Source organism: Felis catus, chromosome B3 (assembly GCF_018350175.1).
Source record: "Felis catus isolate Fca126 chromosome B3, F.catus_Fca126_mat1.0, whole genome shotgun sequence".
NCBI classification, from domain to species: domain Eukaryota; kingdom Metazoa; phylum Chordata; class Mammalia; order Carnivora; family Felidae; genus Felis; species Felis catus.
The window spans coordinates 32,365,887-32,388,151 of record NC_058373.1 but is presented as its reverse complement, the minus strand read 5'-3'; the positions used below and the strand labels follow the sequence as shown (position 1 = coordinate 32,388,151).

Here is a 22,265-nt window from a genome sequence, read left to right as displayed (position 1 = left end):
AATGAAGGTCAGGGTAGCACCATGAAAAGAAAGTATAGGTATGGTTATCTGGGCTGAAGTTGATGCTCAAAGTGTTCTAGAAGCTTCAAGGTATTATTATTATTTTGCTCTCGAAGACTTTTCAAGTATGGGCAATTCTGAGTCAGAACCAGCTTTGCCATCAGCTCTGACCTAAGGATGTCACAACCTCTAAGCGTCCTCACCTACCAAACTAGCTGCCTATCAAACAAATAACCATGAGAACAATCTGCATGCTAAAGGGCCATACAGATGAGAGATATGTATTATTACTCTTAATGATATTCGGTGTCATCACCATGAGGTCCATCTCGGCCAGTCTGAACTGTAATATATCATTTGTAAGGCCACACAACAGAGGAGGAAACAGGGATGCCAGACAAGGTCACTTAAAGAGATCCTAACATTTAGTCATAATATTAAAATACAAAAAAAACTAAGAAGTATGGAGGGAAAAACAAGATCAGTCTTAGCTCTGGTACCCCCCAGAAGACTGAACCTCACCTGCAGTGCCCAGTGAGCAGGAAGAGATAATGAGCCTGATGAGACCCTAGACCCAGACCTTCGTAGGGCTGGGATGTACCTTTCACAAGAGGCAGTAGCATGTTTGTTGCAGAGGATTTGATGACCACCAAAATCTTTTTCTAAAAACAGAATAAAATTGCATTTCCTTGTTTCTTGGATTAATCAAAATAACTGAACGATGAGGATGGGGTTTAGGAGTCATGAGAGGGATTTCTTCCTTTTTGCAGATTTCACAGACATTTTTATGTGGTTTTTTATGAGCACATTTTTTTAATTTTAGAAAAGGAAGAAAGGGGAAGAGGGAGAGAGTAAGAGTTAGAAAGGTTAAAGAATTACAGGAATAGAAAGTTCAATACTTATCCATTCACAAATGCTCTGTAATGAGCTGTGGACTCTCTGGAAGACATAAGCCTTGAAGAGTCAAAAAGCTGGGGAAAGAGATGCCTCCCCAGAGTTATCTAAGTGGATCCCCAGAGAGGCTGGGCTATGGGGCAGAGGCCCCACTAAGGTCTAGTCATTGCTGTTTCCTCTCCCCTGGCCAGCCCTGCTCCATCTTTCACCTCCAGCATCTGCTCAGGTCACCTGCTAGATACCTAAGAAATGTAATCCTAAACAGTAACAGTATCTTCCTGTTTACACTGTGCCTCATTCTTGGCCTTTAAGAAAAAAAAAAGTGAAAGAAAAAAACCCTACTTCAGACACAGGGCCTTCCCTACTACACGCAGATATTACCATCCTCAAAATTCCTTTCTTGACAGACTCAGGTGGAAAACACTGCCACCTCAGGTCTGTTCCAGGACACACACCCCTCCCTCGGATTCCTGCAGCCTTCTTTTCTCTTGCACACCACAAGTAACTCAAGATGTGCTGATCTGCTGCACAATGCCCAGTTCTGGCCTAGTATAAACCCTTCACTCCCCACAGTGCTGAGCCCAAATAACACCCCAGGGAGGAGGTGCTGAAATGCAATAAAAGCCAAATGGGGAAGAAAAGGACTGAGTGCAGAACAGGTGCTGAAGAGATCTGTCTGGTGTAAATTCTATTGCCCTGACACGCTGAGTTAGTTAAACCACAAAGAAGATGCTCAAGAGACTCCTTTCAACAGAGGTCACTCATGTTCCTTAAATCTCTCTCGAGTACAACCACCTCTTACCTGTATTACTCAGATTTTTCAAGTCTTTATAGCTATAAAAAGGTTAACTGTCTCTCACCCAACATAGAGGCACCAAGGAAATAAAACCAGAGTTTATATGAAAATGCTTTGGGAATCAATCAACCTCTCTCTCTCTCTCTCTCTCTCTCTCTCTCTCTCTCTCTCTCTTTCCCTCTCCCTCCCACCTTGGCTCCTTCTCTCTTTCCATCTCCCTCCCTCCCTCTCTCTCAATGCAAGGCATTGGGTTGGCAACCACAACCACCTAGCTTAGAATATGATCCTGGGGCACCCCTGGGGTGGCTTAGTCAATTAAGCGTCTGACTCTGGATTTCAGCTCAGGTCATTACTTCATGAGTCGTGAATTCAGGCCCGAGTCGGGCTTTGTGCTGACAGTGCAGTCTACTTGGGATTCTCTCTCTCCCCCCTCTCTCTGCCCCTCCCCCACTCACTCTCTTTCTCTCTCTCTCTCGAAAATAAATAAATAAACTTTAGGGGTACCTAGGTGGCTCAGTCGGTTAAGCATCCAACTTTGGCTCAGGTCATGATCTTACAGTTCATGGGTTCGAGCCCCACATCAGGCTCTGTGCTGACAGCTCAGAGCCTGGAACCTGCTTCAGATTCTGTGTCTCCCTCTCTCTCTGCTCCTCCCCTACTTGCACTGTCTGTCTCTCTCTCAAAAATAAACAAACATAGGGGCGCCTGGGTGGCGCAGTCGGTTGGGCGTCCAACTTCAGCCAGGTCACGATCTCGCGGTCCGGGAGTTCGAGCCCTGCGTCAGGCTCTGGGCTGATGGCTCGGAGCCTGGAGCCTGTTTCCGATTCTGTGTCTCCCTCTCTCTCTGCCCCTCCCCCGTTCATGCTCTGTCTCTCTCTGTCCCAAAAAAAATAAATAAACGTTGAAAAAAAAAATTTTTTTTTTAAATAAATAAACAAACATTAAAAAAAATTTTTTTTTTTAAAGAATATGATCCTGGGCCTATAGCAAATCTTTTTGAAGCTAAACAGAAAAACTCAAATGTTCAGTCTTTTCCATACTAAACTAAGGATCACCTGTAAGACATTAAATGTTCACCTGTCTTCTATCCAGGTATTAGGGGACAGAAAGGAGAAAGACTGGAATTCCCTGTGAATTTTCTTGAGAGACTAACATATCTGTCCAAGCTAATCACAGCATATGCTTAGGATTCTATGAAAGAGAATTTTCTTAAGGTCTTGTCTACTCCTTTAAAACCAGGATAGCACCACCTGCCCAATCTTCCTCGCAGAGCTGTTGTCAGTAAAATGCAACAGCACACATCTCACGCAGTCACGATAAGATGCCATGGAATGTTTTAACTTCCTCTGAAATCACTCCTGCTTGCAGCCTCCCATTCTCTGCCCCCCAGCCCACCACCTCCTATCTGCTAAAGACAATGTGAGGAAAGATGCTGCCTCAGGGGCCACTGAAGCCCACCTCTCAAGCAGCCAAGCCAATGGGAAACCTCCTCTGTCTCTACTCCTGAAAGTTCTGCTAGAAATCATTAGAGCCCAATCAGCACTATCACAGGGAAGCTAGGACTAGGAACTGCATGTAACCACCCTTTAGGTTTGGGGAGGGTGGCTAACTACACACACCACTTTCCCTCCCTCGCCCATCCTGCTACCTCCATACTTGGACGCTGTGCCAAAGGCTCAGCCTGGAATGCTGCAGGGCCTCTGGTCTCTGGTGGAGGAGTAAAACATCTCCCCATGCAGGCCAGCTCACCCAGGTGAGGAAAGATACATGGCAGGCTTAGAAAAAGGCGACTTCTCACACCTTCATCCTCATGTTGAACAAATGTGCCATCCTTCAAAAACAGAGATAAACCCAGATCCCTCCAAGAAAAGCCCTGAATTAATCAAAGCCCACATTCTCTGGCCGGTGTGGACTATTACCAGGCCATCGTGACTAAACCCTTTCAGGCATTTAGAATTCAACGTGGCAGCTGGAAGAGACACTGGCTGTCCTTACGTCAACTTACAAATTAGGGCTGGGTCACCAAGACACTACTTTCATTTAATAACAGATCATTGAAACTTGGAATCTAAGCCTTTCTTTAATCTGAATTTCTAGTCTTCTAAATATTTTAAAGAAAGATCTGATACTTGCTATTATAGGACCTTCCCATTTACTAAATTTATCCTTCCAGCTGCTAAGGATCACCCAAGGATTTGAAGAACAAATCCGTACCCTTCCTGAGCAAAATAAAGACTGAAAAAAATCTGAGGCGCCTGGGTGGCTCAGTTGGTTGAGCGTCCGACTTCAGCTCAGGTCATGATCTCATAGCTTGTGAGTTCGAGCCCCGCATCGGACTCTGTGCTGACAGCTCAGAGCCTGGAGCCCGCTTCAGATTCTGTGTTTTCCCCCTCTCTCTGCCCCTCCCCTGCTCATGCTCTGTCTCTGTCTCAAAAATAAATAAAAACATTAAAAAAAAATTTTTTTTAAACATGAAAAAAATTTAAAAACCCTCATTTCTTCAGTCTGACCTCAAACAGCAACCCCACCCCACCCCCACCCCCCCGGTCATTTTATAAAATGGAAAAACATGGGATTGAGAATCAAGATCTGGGTTCTAATGCTAGCTCTGCCACAAACCACTCTGTGTGAGCCAGAGTTCATGGCTGTACTTTTCTGGGTCTCAGCTGCTTCTCTGAAATAACACAGGAAAGCTGGGATTCATGATGTTAAGTAGCTTCAACTTTTACGGTTTTCTTGGCCCTTTTGGGAACTTTTAGCTACAGCTGCATCTTTAAGATGCCATGCACCCAGAGTTTCTATTAAAATTCTAATGAATGGGGCACTTGGGTGGCAGCAAACTTCAGCTCAGGTCATGATCTCACGGCTTGCTACTGTCAGCGCAAAGCCCACTTCAGATCCTCTGTCCCCTTCTCTCTGCCCCTCCCCCGCTTGTTCTCTCTCAAAAATAAAACAAACACTAAAAAAAAATTCTAATGAATTATCCACAAATAGTTTATGTTCACTCTGCACACTGTACTTTGCCAAATCCTCCTGGCCCATTGGAGATCTGTGTAATAATATTTGTACGGCACTATTTGCTCAAAAACATTTACATAGGTTGAACCATACGAAGCTGCCAACATTCAAACTTTTACCAGACAAAAACAGCAATTTCATATGGTTCAAACTACTACATTAACTTATTTATTCCTCCTTACAACCCCACGAGGTAGATTTTGCAAATGAGGAAACAGGAGCACAAAGAATCTAATAACTTGCCATAGTCACACAGCTAACAGATGATGGGGTTTGGATTTAAACCTGGGCAGCTGACCTCCTGAGCCTGTAGTCCTACCATAATGTTATATTGCCTCCCATAATGGGAACAAGAACAGCTTGAAGACTGGGAGTCCAGAACAAGGTAGTGTCTCAGAAGGAGAGGGAGAGGCTCACACTGCAGCCTCTGTTGGGTTGTACCTTTCACTTCAATGGTGGCATTTGCTTTAGGAGCACTGACAAAGTGATATACACAGTGGTATTCGCCTGAATCCTCAGCTCTCGGCTTATTGATCCTGCAGAGATGAGAAAAAAAAATCAAGTAAGGAAGCTGGGAACAAATATACAACAAAATATACAACAAAAGAAGAATCAAGAGGGTAACCAGGGACTCTCCTCTCCAAACTGTGTCCCTGAATGCAACTCCCCTCCTAACTAAAAGCAAAAGCCTCCCTCCATGAAACATTAATGCTTTACTCCTTACTGGGAGTAAGACAGAATACAAAGATAGAATGATACATGGTCTCTAACCTTAAACAAGTAATCAAAACAGAGGGCTGTACAAAATACTGTGGACTATATTTAGATATAGAGGATGGAGCCATCACCAAAAACTTTTTGCTCACCTTGTGGTTCTAGTCAAATAAATAAGAGCAGAAAAAAGCAAACCTTTTTCTGTGTTTCCCTAAAGACCCTTATTCTTCTCATCTTGTTCTTCCCACCCTGTATTTCAGTAGCATGCCTTTCAATACGTCTACTCACCAACAGGACCCAAGGGATAGTTTAAAAAAAAAAAAAAAAAATCCGCCATCACAGCACCGACCGCAGAGAGGCAAATACACTTTAAATGCTTAAGTGCAGCTAAAACTCCACAGCACTGCATAATCTGTCGTACCCTCACCTCAGCCACTTTCTAGCCCTGCTGGGCTCTTTTCAGTTTTTCAACGTGTCACACTCGTTCCTATCTCAAAACCTTGACACAAGGGGCGCCTGGGTGGCTCAGTCAGTTAGTTGGGCGGCCGACTACAGCTCAAGTCATGATCTTGTGGTCTGTGAGTTCGAGCCCCGCATCAGGCTCTGTGGTGACAGCTCAGAGCCTGGAGCCTGCTTCTGATTCTGTGTCTCCCTCTCTCTCTGCCCCTTCCCTGCTTGCTCTCTCTCTCAAAAATAATAAACATTAAAAAAAAAAGTTAAAAAGAAAAAAAGCCTTGACATGAGATGTTCCTTTACAGAGAATAGTCTTCCCATCAATCTTAGCCTACTTTTGTATCAGTCTCGGCTCACATCACTTCTTCCTACCCCCCAATCCAAATGACATCCCCTCCATGATAGTATCTCTAATATTACAATGTCATTCTTCACAAGCATTCACCACAACATGTAATTATATGTTTATGCAATTGTTTGATGAATGCCTAGTTTCCCAACAGACCAAGTTCTATGTGGACAGGCACTGTTTATTTGGTGAACAGATCTACACCCAGCTCATGGCCTCGCTGGAATATAGCAGGGGGATGAATAAATAAACGAGTAAATGATGGAGTGAATGTAAATTCAGAATGCATAGCTGTGCAGAGATCCCAACCAAGGTAAGTAGAGGGACAAGGAGGACTGTAGGAAGTGTGTATGGCCAGAACAGCACTTCCTCTGAATTCACAAGGTGATCCTTAACAAGCTGTCTTGCCCCTAATGACCAACTTCACACCAGCTCAGCACACTATGGCCCACACACACCCCCAAACATATGCAGAAAGGCTGGTGTGTAATTACCGAAAACAGAGAAATCCACATCTGATAACCATTACACAGATCCTGCTCTTTTACTCAGTGGTTAAAACAGAGAACTTGCAATGGTCAAAGCTCCACTGCACTAGTTAATGCCTGAGAAAAACTCAGAGAAACCTTGACCACTGAGTGGCTGAACATATTTCTCCACCTTACTGTTCAATCGCAAAAAAGAAATACGGGTTACTAGACCACGGATGAGGAGAGACACACAGTCTATCCCCAGGACTGTCTCAGCATACCCATGGCAACCTAATATTCTAAGAGGAACTGCCAAGAGTCTTCTAAACCTCATACAAGTGGCTCTTCTTAAACCAATATACTCCCAACTGGAAAACAGACACAAGTCAGCTGCTCTTAGCAAATGTTCCAGAGTTTGGAGAAAGAGCAGCAGCTATATCTTCAGAGCTCAGACTGACTCTAAGTTCCTTGAAAAGACTTAGAAAGATGACTCCCAAGCTTGAGCCCATGACTATGGGCTCAAAATCTCCCTACAACATTCCCGTCAACTAGCTACTGGGAAACAACGCAAATGGAAAACGTCCCCTACAGCTGAGCAGGAGCAGGGTCTCAGACTGGCTCCATGGCTGACCAAACTAACAGGTGGCTCAAGGGCTCATCAGCTGTTTTTTGGGTTTTTTTTCCACAAAATGTGGGAGAACACAGATTCCTTGAAAAACGGACAATGCAGAACACTCCTGGAGAGCTTCAAATAAACTAAGAGGAAGAAGAAAAAAGAGGAAGAAGGGGAGGAGGAGGAGGAAGAGGAAGGGGAAGAAGGGGAGGAGGAGCAAGGGGGAGGAGGAGGAACAAGGAGGAGGAAGAGGAGTAAGGGGAGGAGAGGGAGGAGGAGCAGGAGGAGCAGCATTTTATAAATTCAGGCTCAAATTTATAGTTACAGTTCAAATCTATATGGGTGACATAGTACAAGACCCAAGAGAAACACAATTGGATGTCTGGTACCTTGAAAGAGTTGTTAAAAAATACAAACTTGTAAAACTAAGAAACAGACCAGGAATATATATATGCCTTTCATTCCACCAAACACTTCTATTTGATTAACGTTTTCCAAACTATGAGAATACAGCTGAGGCTATATTTCCAATTTAATATGAGAAGAAACTACAGTCGAGACAGATTAGCTTGCCACTAAAATGGCAGGGGGAAAAAAAATGACCTAGATTCTAGAAAATCAGAAGACCTGGAACCAACCCTTGCTTCTGTAATTTACTAGATACAGTATTTGGCCTGGAAAACAGTCATTACTCTTGGAGTTTTAGCTTCCTCACTTGAGAAAAGGAGGAGGATCCAGAAATTAATGTGGGTCAATAAATAAGGGATATGAAAAGATCTCAATTTTGCAAAATACTGCAGAATGTCCTTGCTACTACTGGGTACACAAGTCTTCCTGATCTCACTCCAGTGCACTCTTTCTTCTCACTGCATAATCCTGCCAAACAGGATTAGCCGATCTTTTTCGGGATTAGGTTTTAAACACAAACTATTCTGAAAGGTGAGGTGCCATGTGTTCTAGATATTACAAAAAAGCACCAAATGTTTGGGTGTCAGGTTAACTTCAGCCAGCAAATATCCCCCCCTTTCATCAAAGGATGTTTACAGGCTACTAAACTTATTCCAGATCACTAAAGAGCCCTATATCCACCGGTCTTGATCTGGTTATGGTCATATTAATCACTCCTAAAAGGTAACTCACTAGGAATTCTACCCAATGGCGAAAGATCACTTACGGCGTTCTTGCTCTAAGAGTCCTAAAGCAGATTTCAATCTGATTCCTCAAAGCACTGAATTAAGTCAAGGGACCTGCATTCAAGTTCTGACTTTCCGACTGACTAGCATGGTTACCCTGAGCAAATCACACCTTATGCCCTCCGTTTCTCTATTATCATAATGAGAGGAACACCTAGAGCTCTCAAGCCTAGCTATTCATTGGACTCCGTCGGAAATCTTTAATAGGTTCCTGGGCCTCACCCGACACACTGGATTAGACTCTCCAGAGAAGGACCATATATATCTTATGTGTCTCCTACGTAACATAATTATGGATTATGAATGTCCATAGTAAGTTCACTGCTCCCTCCCATCTTCCAAGGAGCTGTTAGTCCCTCTCACCTGTATTCCATGTTGCTGGCATTCTTGCGAGTGGCAGTCAGCTCTACCCCATTCTTTGTCCAGTAGCTGTATGTAAGGGTGTGAGAGCTGGAAGTGAGGTTACACTGCAGAGTGACGGGAAGAACAGGGCTGTCTCGAAGAATGACCTCTTCACTGGTGACAATCCGTGGCTCTGTAATAAGAGTGCACAGTGATAGGGAGCCACAGCCTTCTGTTCTCTGTAGCCCTGGCCTGAGAATTGGATGGGGTAGGATGGGGAGACTAGAAGAAGAGGGAGGGCAGACAGGACCACATGAGGAATTTCACTTTACCAGTTTGGAGGAAGTCAAGAAAGGAAAAACAATGATTATAAGCAAATGACCACTAGCGCAGACAACAGCCTGAAGACCAGTTGGCCTAGACGTGAAAAGAATGGGAGTATTATGGGTACTTATACTGGCAACAATCCACTTACACTTTTAACACCACGGTTTTATGATATAAGAACCACCAACCAATTCAGCTTCAATTAGAAAACCAGGCTCCACCTTGCAGTTCTGAAGACAAAGGCAGTATCATTTATATAACTAATAAACTCCCTATGGAGTCACTAGGCCTTGGAACAGTAATTTCTATAATTAGATAATACATGTATGGCTTTTCCCACATTTAATTCTGATAAACCTATGGCAAATCAGCCATGGCCATTAATTATGCAAAAAAAGTGTAGATCCTTAAAAGCAAATTTTCTGCCAGAAATCTATTGTATTTTCCAAAATATGCCACGGGAAAATTCTTAAGGAATCATCACATTTCTTCTCTCCAGCCCATATTTATTCCCAAAACAAAACCTTTTCAGAATTCCTGTTTAAAACACATTCCACTGTAGAGATAATATAACTAGAATGCAGTATGTGTTGGTATCATGGGCTGTAAACATTTTAGAGCTGAGAGGCCCTTAGAGTTCACTAAACCCCACTCTTGAAGAGCTAGAGACAGAAAATGGCTTGTGTAAGGCCATAATTATTATTAGTGGCAAAGCTGGGCCTAGAACACACATCTGACTGAATTCTCTACCTCTGCCTCCCTTTCCCGGCCCCAAATCCCCCCACACACTTTCCACCCTACATCAAGTTACATACTTCATCTTCTGGTTCTATCCTGGGCTTGGATAACCTGGGGTCATTAGTTTAGAATCTACAAAAATAACCTATTTGACCCAAATATTAGAACACATTGAGCAGAAATTCTGTAAGGCACACTCTGTCATTCCTGGAAGGTTCATCCTTAAAGCCCTTTGAATTCCACCACTATATGAAAGTCAAGATGTTTGTTTGCTGTCTTTTTGTTGTTGTTACTTATCTCTAATCTTTTCCCACACTTAAACATTTTCAGGTAAAGTCTAAACTTTTCCCATCCACCATTAGAGGTATTTCTTCCTCTTTTATCCTTTTTCCACTTTTTCTCAGAAATTCTTGACTAGCTTCCCATTTCCCTGCCCCTGGCAACTCTGTAGCAGCAACCTAACACCATTTTACGCAGTATAGTGCTGACTCTTAACTCTTGAGGACAGAACTCTCTCCCTTCACTGGAACTAAACCTTGTTCACTGTGCCGGGAGGAGGATAGTATGGAGCAGTCATGGGACACTTGAAAAACATAATGCCCAAGGACCTCCTAATCAATGCAACATTTCTGACTGTAGACTCGTATCAAAGAACACTGTGGCAAATAAAGCAAATCCTCAAGTTTCTTCAATTAAATTGCCTCTCACTATTTTCTGACTCTGGCAAAAGGATAATGGTTATCTTCCATTCAGCACTGATCCTTACTGGTGACATCAAACAGGGTCTCTATGTACAGATAATGGAGGCATAGCAGCCACTAAGACAGAAGCAGATGCATGTAAACACGTTAGCGCAGTGGTGTCCCATGGTTTCCAAAACACACTGGACAGAAGCCAAATCCCTGGGCCTTTAAGTCGAGCAGAACGGCTGCAAACCCTGCAACGGAAGGCGCACACACACCATCAGCAGAAAGCACCACAATTCCAAGAAAAATCAAAACCAAGCAAAAACAAAAACAAAAACAAAAAAAAAAAAAAAAGAGAGAGAGAACCAGTACTCCACAGAAATTAAAAATATAAAGGCAACATTAAAACCCAAACACACTTTTAGGTTTTTACTAAATTTTTATTATCCAATTTTATTTCCTGTCCCATTTGGGACTCTCCTTCTGGTTCTTCTTCTCAGACTGCACTGAGAAAGGGTAAACTCTGAGAATGAGGCCAAGAGCTTCTAGATGTTTAAACACAAGGAGGCCAAAATAAATGCTACTCTTACCTGTGACGATGCAAATGCCCACTGCAGCTCAGGGAGATTAAGAAGTTGATGAGAGCAACCTGGTAGACTTTCTGCCAAGAATTCTTGGAAGGCAAAGGAAAGCACTTTTCCCCTTAAGTGTTAAAGATCCAGGAGAGAGTCGGCTGGGAGCAAGTGGATAATTTAAATAGGTTTAAATATGATTCTGCACCATAGGAAGGTTGTGGGGTGTGGTACCTCCCTCCAATGATCGCTGTATATGGAAACCAGTGCTAACCCAAGCTCCTTGGCCATGGTGCCACATCTGCATTCTGCACCAGGATGAAGGTGGAGCTTTTGTTTCTGTGGCCCAGCAATGCCCATGAAAGTCCAAGAGAGATGAACATTTAGGAGAAGCCCCAAAATTTTTGCCTGCCACTGACTCCTACAGAGAAGCCATGGATGGGAGACCCCTACCCTCACCGTCACACATGTGTAGAACATGCTATGGCCAGGGAGATACCCTAAAAACTGGGCATATTTCTCATCCTGTCTTATTTTACTCAAGGAGTTCTGGGGGGAAATACTGTCAAGGAGTCATTTTAGAAGACTTCAACCTCCTCCTGGAGGCAAATGTCCTTGGGATGCTAAGATCATAAAATCCAATTAGAGTGAATTCAGGGTGTTTTTTAAAAGTAGCATCAGCAGCTTGGCTCTCTAAAACAGTTAACTAGAATTAACTGATTGATGGGGAAGTCTGGGATGAGACTGAACCAGGGTTTGGTTCAACCACATGCAGACACTTCTAAGTTAGGAAGTTTATTTCCAAGTAAACTGGAGAAATGTTATGTATTCTCAGGATTGGTAGTAAGTACCCCAAAGACTCATCTTCTTCTAGCCCCAAGACATGACCTCTTAACTATGAGTCTACTTGAGTCAAGCTCCTGGAAGTACAAATACCAAATGCCCAGCCCAGTCCATGCCTACAAACTTCTGCAGGTCTTTGTGGCCATTTGGGTAATTCTGCTTTTATAAGGAAAGGAGCAGGGGGGCAGGAGAAGGAAGCGTGCAAGGGAAAAATTGTTAAATAAAAGGAAAATCGCTGGGTTAATATTCCCCATTTTCACATAGACAAGGTTTTCTTTTCCCCTTTCCAGAAGCAGGTTCTCTGATTGAACAGTGCCAGCTGCAGCAGCCTCTCCTACCTCTTCCCGAAGGCCTCTTCTCTCCATAAGCATCTTCTAAGGAACTATGAAGGACAGACAACTAACTTGCTATCTTCCATATTAAGTACATAGATAGATTCAGGGCCCATATCCTATTAATCCCTGTGTTACTACCAAATTCCTCATGAATGTGTTCTTACTATTTTTACTTACTCTTTCTAAATCAATCAGTTCTTTAAGCCAGAACTGGCTACAGGTCTGAGTTCTTAAAAGAGAAGGTGAAAACTCCAGAGGATCATTCAATTAAGTAGAGTATGCTCCCTCAATTACAATCAGGTCAGATGTGGGGCTAGAACTCTTCCTGGCCAGGAGCACTGGCTCTGTGGTGGCTTTTCCCTCCCTCTCCTTGCCTCTATACAAGTAGCAAGACACTTGCTAGAAAGAGAGGTGGCCACAAAAGTCCCTGTGTCTAATGTCTTACTTATACCTGACACAACAGATGAAGAGAAGAATTCTAAGCCAGCCGCTTAGCTTTCCCTCATCACTTAGTTGGACTTTAGTTTCTTCTTTTTTCAAAACACAAGAAAAGGCCAGTGTGAGTGGCTTCCAAACTATTTCTAGGGTTGCCAGCTTCTGGGAAGAGGAGCACTGTGCCAACAGTCAGTCATCAGAGTCAAACTATCTGTGAACAGGAAGCAGATGCAACTCTGACTCTGAAACAGCATGATGGGGTTTTAAAAAAAAAATACTTTGCAGCTTGTGTCACCTGGTGCCTAACAGCAAGACACATGGAGGAAATCTCAGACTACTGCTTTTAAAAGAACAGGAGACTGGATGGGCAGGACCAGTAAGGAGTGTGCTGCTGTAGTGCAGGGCTGTTATCAGAGAAGCACGTGCCACTGTTTTAGAAAAGAAAAAGAGCTGGAACTATGGAAATATCCAAGCTTACATGCCACCCAACAACCAAAACACACCATCACACCGCACCTATGGCAACATTCCCATCACAGAACAGGATGACACCAAGTCACAGTGAGGGAAGAAGCTGGGCAGACACAAACTTAAAATCATAGAGGTGAAGGCAGCTATTCAGAGAGCTTCAAACAGATGAACAGAAGAAATAAAAAGTAGTTAGACTGGGGAGAGAAACAAAAATAAAAAGGCACCAGAGAATAAATCAGCAAAAGGATAGCAGGAAACCTACTACAAAATTAAAAGGGAGGGAAAGAAACAATTCAACACTACTACCCTGGTTTAACTGCCTGGTCTTGTGAGTTTTAGGTGGTTTTCTGAGCCTCCCCAGTTCTCCCTCCCCACCTCTTCCCAATGCAGATGATTTTGGACAGGCACGGATATCCCCAAATTCTTTGTTCCTGAGGAGAAAGACACAGAGAAGGGTTGGGGGATGAGGGAGGTAGAAAGGACGGCAAAGAAAAAAAAAGTTGCCACAGATGTTTTTATACACTACAACCAGAAGGGTCGTGGGTTTGAAAAAACGAAGACAAGGGGTGGGGTGAGCGATCATACTGGGGAAGAGGGAAAGGAAGCAGAAGGGAAGGGTCATTGGGCCACCTCTAATGACTACAGTACTACTACTGTAGGGTGCTGGACTCACTCTGAAGGACGCTTATGGTGGCCTGGGCTCGAATCCATGTTATGGAGGGGTTTTGCCTCAAGTCATTCCTCTTGGGGTCGTTGCTGGCCCTGCACTCGTAAGTCCCAGAGTCCTCCAAGGTGAGCCGGGTTATTCTCAGCACACTCACGCCGTTTGACCCGTAGGCGGTGTTTACGGTGACACGGCGCTTCCGAGCACCGTCCCACAGCTGTCTGAAAGACTCTGCCCGGTTGACTTCTGCGTACCACCACTGGATCTCTGGCGTGGGGCTCCCGACCACGTCACAGTACAGCTCAAAGGCGTCCCCAGTGAGCTTAGTTTCTGACATGGGCGACTTGACAAACCCAGCTAGAGGGAGGGGGAGCAGGAATGCAGTGACAGGCCAAGCAGAAAAAAAAGAATCAACAGGTGTTAATAGTAATTTAAAGAAAAGAAAAAAGCAAATGAGTTGCAAAGAACAAAAAGGATTCATTTTTAAACTATAAAGATATAAAGAGACAGTAAATAGCATTTCATACAAGCTTTTAGAAGAAGAACCACCCTGGGAAGCTTATGAAGCAAAGGCAGGCTAATTACAAGCTGGGGCAGCCCAGGTGCTAGCCAGGCAGAAGCAAGCCCACTGGAAAGCATTTTAGCAATGGGCCCAGTTGGTAGGAATGAGAAAGCCTCAGGTCTCAGGGAAGAGTATCTTTCCTTAGAGCACAAACCATTACCTTTTCAAATTCAGGCAAGTGATGAAAGATAAACGCAAGTGGCAGTAGTTCTATATGCCAAGTCAGGATCTCTCTTTTGGATGGGGGAATACTTTGTCCGAGATGCAATGTCTTTTGTGGGCCTCAACAAGAAATATTAACTGACCTAATGACACCTTCTCTTGGGAATCAGGGTCCAAATTTCAACCGAAAAGGTAGCATAATTCTCTCATACAGGATTCCATCCTGAGTTCAGCACAGACTTCCCCCACATCCTATTCTTCCCTGGGCCTGTGGCAAACAAACAACCCAGCGGTCTGTGATTAGGTAGCCTCTACCCGAATGCAGACATTCAGGCACAGGTAAATAAGACAGTCTGTACACTTCAGAGTGAGAATTACGATGGGTGTCAGCTCAGGAGTGGAACCAACAGTAGCATCAACCCAACTCATTGCCAATGGAGAGACTATACCTTCCACAATTCTGTGAGTTCATACAACTAGAAAACTCTCCCGAAAAGTGAGTCTTCAAAATAACTATGGTACTTGACAGTCTGTCTACGTAGTTCAGTAGCCTAGCCCCCAGAGTCCAGCTCATAAAGAATAAGAAATGTATAATGATGAATTGAATTAAATTAAATTCTATGGTGAAGGCTAGGCCTCAACATCATTGCTAGGCATTTCCCAGGAACTAAAGTTGATGCCTATTTCCACTTGTCCAGAATTTGCTTTAGGTTACACTCCCATAAGACAAGGTGGCAATGGCAGAGACAGAGTAGAAAACCCAAGCTTATTTGAAGAACTTGGAGTGGGGTCCATAGTAAATTAAATCACAGTGCAAGCATACTCTCTCTCACCCATTTACTCCACCCAGGGTCCAGCAACATTTCTACCATTTCAGGCAGGATTCTAGGATACAGGGCAAGAAGCTACAAGAGGTACTCTCAGTGGCTGGGCAATTTCTCCTGGGACCAAGCTGGTCCCTCTGCAGGGAGGGGGGGGGGGGGGAATCTACCCACATCAGATTAAATACATTTCAGAGGGAAAGTATGAATTAAATGGAACAGTTTTCCTACAGTCCAGAAGCCAAGGACATAATGGAGCTGCCTGAAAATGGAGGTTGCTAAGTGGAAAATTTTCTGTTTATATCCATAGAAGTATTTGCCTTTGTAGATAAACTCCACCTTATGGACCTCAGAACCCTAAGAGAAGTACTATACTTATTCAAGTAGAGGTCAAGACCTCCAAATTCATACTAGCCTTTCAATTCATAAAACATACAAAATGTGGGGAGGATAGGAATCCAGTAACTAACAGCCTTAGACTAAATGTTCTACCTTGCAAATACTATTCTAAACTACCTATTCAAATTGTGTCAGTTCCTTGTAAGGAACTATCTACCAGAGGCTCCAAGAAGCCAAAAAGATGTCATTGTCAGATGCAAAGGAAGTTTCGGAATTTGAGAAAGGAAACACCAACCCCCAGCAATGAAAACCTGAGCTCACTTCCAGGTAAAGTGGTAATAAAGGACTAATGTCTTAATCTCAAAACCTGCCACCTGCCAACCTGTCAAAGTCGATGCCAACTAATATAGAAGGCTAGCTAAAGGAAGCTGGTTCCATTCATTTTACTATTGGTTTAACCACCATGGAAAACTGATTACCAGTAAACCCCTAGGGAGCAGTAAAGAGGAGTACTCTATTTCAATCACACTCTTGATCATTAAGTGGAAATTACGAGTGCTCTTATTCTCACATTCTCTGTGAACTGGGAGAGTTTATGCCCTCTCAAACACTGATTATGCACAAATCATCCTCGACTTAGCGATGGTGTTACATCCTAATAAACCCATTATAAGTTGAAATTTTAAGTAAAAAATGCATTTAATACACCTAACCTATTGAACATCATAGCATAGCTTAGCCTAGCCTACCTTAAACATGCTCAGAACACCTACATTAGCCTACAGTTGAGCGAAACCATATAACACAAGCCTGCCTACTTTACAAGAAAGTGTCGAATATCTAACATAATTTGTTGAATGTTGTACTGAGAATGAAAAACAGAATGGCTGTATGGGTCCAGAACAGTTTTAAGTTTATCGGTTGTTTACCCTCATGGTAGCATGGCTGTCTGGGAGCTACAGCTTGCTGCCACTGCCCAGCACTGTGACGGAGAAATGTACAGATCACTGCCTAGGAAAAGATCAAAATTCAAAATATGGTGTCTACTGAATACATTATCATTTTTGCACCATCATAAAATTGAAAAACTTTAAATTGAACCACAGTAAGTCAGGGACCATCAACTTGATTATGCTCTAGAAATCTGTTAGTGGGTTTTTGTATTTTTTTTCCCCTTCTGAAATGCGGGCTGACATTTAAACCTCTTTATCAATCTAGTGACCATGCTAATGTGAAGGGAATGCCTGCAAGTATGTAAAGAACCCCAAGAACCCATCCAATCCCAATGTAATCTCAAATCCCAACACCACACAATTCAAAGGTAGCCAAGAAACAGCCTGAACACAATTTTCATTGCACAGAATCAACCAAGTCTTTCAACCTGACACCACCACCCCTGGGCAAAAGTCACTTCCTAAGGAGGAAAGAATGCTGATCTGATTTAGTTAAATTTTCTATCTGAATACAGGAAAATGGGAGTAAGTAAAAAATAAATGTTCTTTGAATTAATAAATGTTATGATGTATATTTAAAAAAAACTTATCTAAAAACAAGATTTAAAATCCCTTAAAACACTAACAACAGACATCTATTTACGTATTCTTTGAAAGCTATTATTATTAGACATGTACATCAACAGGTAACACTTCCTAAGTATGTGTTTGTTATGTGCTGGACAATGTGGTAAGCACTTTATATTATCTCATTTAATCCTACAACAGCCCTATAAGATAGGTGCTATTAGAATGCCCTTAAAGATGGAAACTAAGGCCCAAAAAAGTTAAGTACTTTGCCCAGAGTCAGTCTGATCTGGAATCCAGGTGTGTCCAAAGACAAAGCATGGCCTCCTAACACTTTCCACAACTGCAGTCAATGTCCCTTACTACAACAGAAAAAGTTTTCTGTAGCTATTTAAAAGTTAAACATATTTTGTGTCACCGCTTAAATATAACTAATTAATAATTTCTGACTACAAAAAGCAAGGACGTGTCCACTGGAATGTGCAGCACACTATGATCACTAACTCCTTCAAATTATAATCCTAGTAAAGAATGAACATAGTGAAACACAGGATCAAAGAGTTTCCCAAGCAACTGGGGGGGGAAGGCATGTGTGTGTTGTGGGGGTTGTGGTGAGAAAATAAAAGAAAAGATGGTTCCAGAGGCAAGATTCCCCCCCCCCCCCCCCCCCCCAGTTCTAATGATTTCATCACCCTGCTCCTGAGAAGGCTGGCTTCATAGGAGGGAAGACATTAGATGTGGGCGCCTGGGTGGCTCAGTAGGTTAAGCATCCAACTTTGGCTCAGGTCATGATTTCATACTTCATGAGTTTGAGCCCCACATCAGGCTCTGTGCTGACATCTCAGAGCCTGGACCCTGCTTTGGATTCTATGTCTCCCTCTCTCTCTGCCCCTCCCCAATTGCACTCTGCCTCTCTCTCAAAAACAAATAAACATTTTAAAAAAATTTAAAAGACATTAGATGCATTTCTCTGGTATTGTGGTCAGTGGGCAAATTAACAAAGGGCAGCACCTGAAATTTTTATAAAACTTAACAGTTTACAAAGTGCTTCCACGTATATCACATCTCATTTCATTCACATAGTTTGACAAGGTTCATAGATGGGACAGGCACAGAGACAGATTCATGACTTGCCCAAGATTGCCTGGGTAGCTAATCCTGAATGGAGATGGGATCAGAACACAGGTCTTCAGCTCTTAGACTACGGTTCTTTCCATTAAACTGTAGTGCCTCTAAACAAACCCAAGCACAGGATTCTTGATAGCTCAACATGCATCAAAAATCATGAAAACAGATCTATTTCTCCTCCTAGCAGCAAGGAAAAGAAAAAACAAAAAAAAACAAAAAACAAAAAAACAAAAACCATCTTTACACAGTATCGTGAAATCACAATTAGCAAAGGAAAGTTATTAGCCACCATCTACCTCATTATCCATCCAAAATTAGCTCCAATTCAGAAGAGAACTAGCTTGCAGCAGCAGCAGCAGCAGCAGGAGGAGGCGGCAGACAGCTCAGACCCTGACTCACTGCCCTGCCTTTCATTATCAAGGGCTTTCAATCAAGTATCTGCTCTCAACGTAAGAGCACACAACTGCCTAAAGTTGGGAGGCCAATAGAAGCATCTGTTTGATCTCCAGCTCAAAGCCCATCCAGTATTTTGGGAAAAGCCTGAATTTCAGAAAAACAACTTCCTACCCCTTCCCCACCATCATCTCTATCCAATGTAATACGTAACTGGGCTCAGACCTCAAACAGGTTTCAGAAAGTACTAATAAAATACATTAAGTTCAACAATGATAAAGAGGGAAGCTGAAAGGTGGTCACTGGTTTGGGGGAAGGGAGGGACTAGAAGCTGGGGATGGAGGCAAGCAGCAAGCACAGTATAAAAAATAGAGACAGTAAAACCGGGAAAAGCGTAATGTAAAATTGCATAACTAGGGATGGGGGATGGGAGGCGAAGATGACAGCTGGGGCTAGCAGCCGGAGAAAAGGAGGAGCTCTCTGGCAGGAAAAACTGGATGTGTAGATATGTAGCAGCGGGTGAGAAGAAAAAGGGAACACAGAAGAGCAAGTTGAGCCCAATCCCAAGAAAACTGCTTTTATATATGCCCTAAGGAAGCAAAAAAACTCCTAGCCCCACACAAGAGAGACCATCACTGACTTTTACAGCTAAAATTCTTACTTACCTCCAGGGCAACTGCTGAACAGGTACGGAAGGAGACTAACTTCCCTCCCTCTCTCTCAGGTGACCATTGCCTGCTTTTATCACCTTTTATTTACTTTTTAAACAGCTGTTCCCTTCAAGCCCCAGTTTACTAATTCCCTGTGGGTGGCTCAGTGGGTTAAGCTCAGGTCAGGATCTCATGGTCCGTGGGTTGGAGCCGTGCGTCAGGCTCTGTGCTGACAGCTCAGAGCCTGGAGCCTGCTTCAGAATCTGAGTCTCCCTGTGTCTGTCTGTCTGTCTGTCTGTCTCTCTCTCTCTCTGCCCCTTCCCTGCTCATGCTCTGTCTCTGTCTCAAAAATAAACAAATCTTTTTAAAAATATTTAAATAAAGAGAAAGTGACAGCCAAGGACAAAAGAGCATTTCTCTCCCTCCCGCCCACCACCCCAAGCACACTATAATATGTACCTCAAAAAGAAGAAAGACTGAGCAAGACAAGCTGATCTCTAACTGTGGTTATATGCACAGTATTTCAAATCTGCTTAAATGACCGTGAACAGCTGTAAGGCTGTATACACAGGCTGTACACATCTCACCTATCCTCACTGTTAACTTAAGAATTATTATCACTATTCCTTAACAAAAAAGGCAGTTCATAAATCCATATGCACTTATTCTGTGTGTGACCATAAAGGGTAAGGCAGGCTTGAGGTCCTGGGAGTGAATGAAAACAGGATAACCTCATTTTTTGCAGCAGGAAGGAAGTATCTGGGTCTGATCTCATGGATTAGTCTGATCTGTCGGTAGAGAAGGCAGCAATTACAAAGCTTTCACAGCTATCTCTACCAAGCAAACATGACAAAGGTTTAGGGTTGTCACCATCACTAATTTCTAAGCCATGGTCCACCCTTTATTCAGAAAGTATACCTCCAAAAGGCTAAAGAAATCTGCTCAGCATTTTAGCCAGCCTTCTGCTTTGAAGAAACAGGGATATCTAGTTCAAAGGAGACTATCTAGTTTGGTGATTAAAAGCAGCAAACTCTAAAACCAGATTGCCTGGAGGTGCAATCACTAACTATATGACCTCAGGCAAGTGACCTAACCTCTCCAAACTTCTCCCTAATCTGTAGAAAGAGACTAATAATAGTAGCAACCTGACAGTGTTGTTGCAAGGATTAAATGAAATAACACAGTTTACAACAGTGCTTGGCACACAGAAAGTACTCAATACTGTTAGCTAGTATTATATGTCTCCACAGAAATAATGCTGAACAGGCCACATGCAATAGCCTTCAGCACTGCTCCACAACAGTGGAGAAACGTTACATCCAAAATGAGTTGTTGTTGTTGTTGTTCTTCTTCTTCTTTTTAATGTTTTATTTATTGTGGGGCGCCTGGGTGGCGCTGTCGGTTGGGCGTCCAACTTCAGCCAGGTCACGATCTCGCGGTCCGGGAGTTCGAGCCCCGCGTCGGGCTCTGGGCTGATGGCTCAGAGCCTGGAGCCTGTTTCTGATTCTGTCTCTCCCTCTCTCTCTGCCCCTCCCCCGTTCATGCTCTGTCTCTCTCTGTCCCCAAAATAAATAAACGTTGAAAAAAAAAATGTTTTATTTATTGAGAGAGAGAGAGAGAGAGAGAGAGAGAGAGAGCGAGCAAGAGCGCGAGCAAGCACAGACCCTGACTTGGGCCAATCCCACGAACCATGAGATCATGACCTGAGCTGAAATCAATAGTCGACACTAAACCAATTGAGCCACCCAGGTGCCCCTCAAAATGAGTTCTAATTTAGAACGAACTTCTTCAAGAAATAAAAATTAACCTTTAAAATTAGAACCAGAATGGAAATACTGATTGCAGGAGGCAATGAAAAAGGAGGGAATTCTTCATCCCTTCCTACTCTTAGAGCAAACTAGAATAGGGAGAGTCATAACAGCAGTGCAGACTCCAGCAATTTGCAAATTTCCTAGAGTTATAAACCATTAAATCTGTGATATTATGAACAATGTAGGAAGTCCAAGGGTAATGACAATAAAAAGAGGCAGTATAAGATTCTCCTTAAAAAAAAAAAAAAAAAAAAGTAAAGACTAAACCTACCAAGTATAAATCAAACTGTTTAGTAATGATATATGGAAAGATACTGAACACTGGTCAGGCCAAACTGTAAATTCACAAAATGTAAGATTAAATGGTAGTTATGGGATTTTGGACGATGTCCGATTAAGCTTAATCTCAGTGTAAGATGTAAGAGTGTCAGCTTTTGAGCCCATACCTCCACACCTTAAATTCTCTTAACGCTGAGCAGTTTCTTCAAACAGAAATGCTGCCACCTTCTTTATAGGGTAGTTGTGAAGGTCATGTAGTTCATATGGAAGAGCCTTGTAAACTGTAAAGCTCTATCCGAATGCTATTGTAGGACAGTAAAGGGATAAGCATCTGATATGACTGATCTTCAACAAGGAATTTCATTCAGTCCCACTGTCAATTCCCACTGACAAGCTAAAAAAAAGCATGATCTACCTAGATTCCTGGATCTAAAAATCAGTGACCCCCTCCCCCCCCAAAAAAAGAGGTTCTAAGTATGTTAAAAGGCATGGGTTTCTCTCATCCCAGAAAATACACTGAAACAAAATTCTGCCATTAATACAGGGGTGTCCCAGACACCAGATTAGACATCTGTGTCTGAACTGTACTGCTACTGAACGAGATCAGATAAAGGTCTATGAAGCTGAGAGAGCTGCTCACCTTATAGGGAAATGAGGCATGGTTTACATCTGGGTTGGATTCTTCAA

At 42.9% G+C, this 22,265-nt stretch overlaps 1 protein-coding gene across 2 annotated transcripts in view; it reads right to left on the bottom strand.

Moving 5' to 3' along the window:
• NPTN (neuroplastin) overlaps positions 1 to 22,265 on the bottom strand; it is a 74,578-nt gene that overhangs the window by 22,330 nt on the left and 29,983 nt on the right. For both annotated transcript variants that reach the window (XM_019832083.3, XM_019832082.3), the window contains exons 2-4: positions 13,923 to 14,270; positions 8,864 to 9,035; positions 5,150 to 5,244 (exon numbers count right to left, since the gene is read on the bottom strand). In XM_019832083.3, the coding sequence (XP_019687642.1) occupies positions 5,150 to 5,244; positions 8,864 to 9,035; positions 13,923 to 14,270 (615 nt within the window). The remainder of the gene's footprint in view (positions 1 to 5,149; positions 5,245 to 8,863; positions 9,036 to 13,922; positions 14,271 to 22,265) is intronic.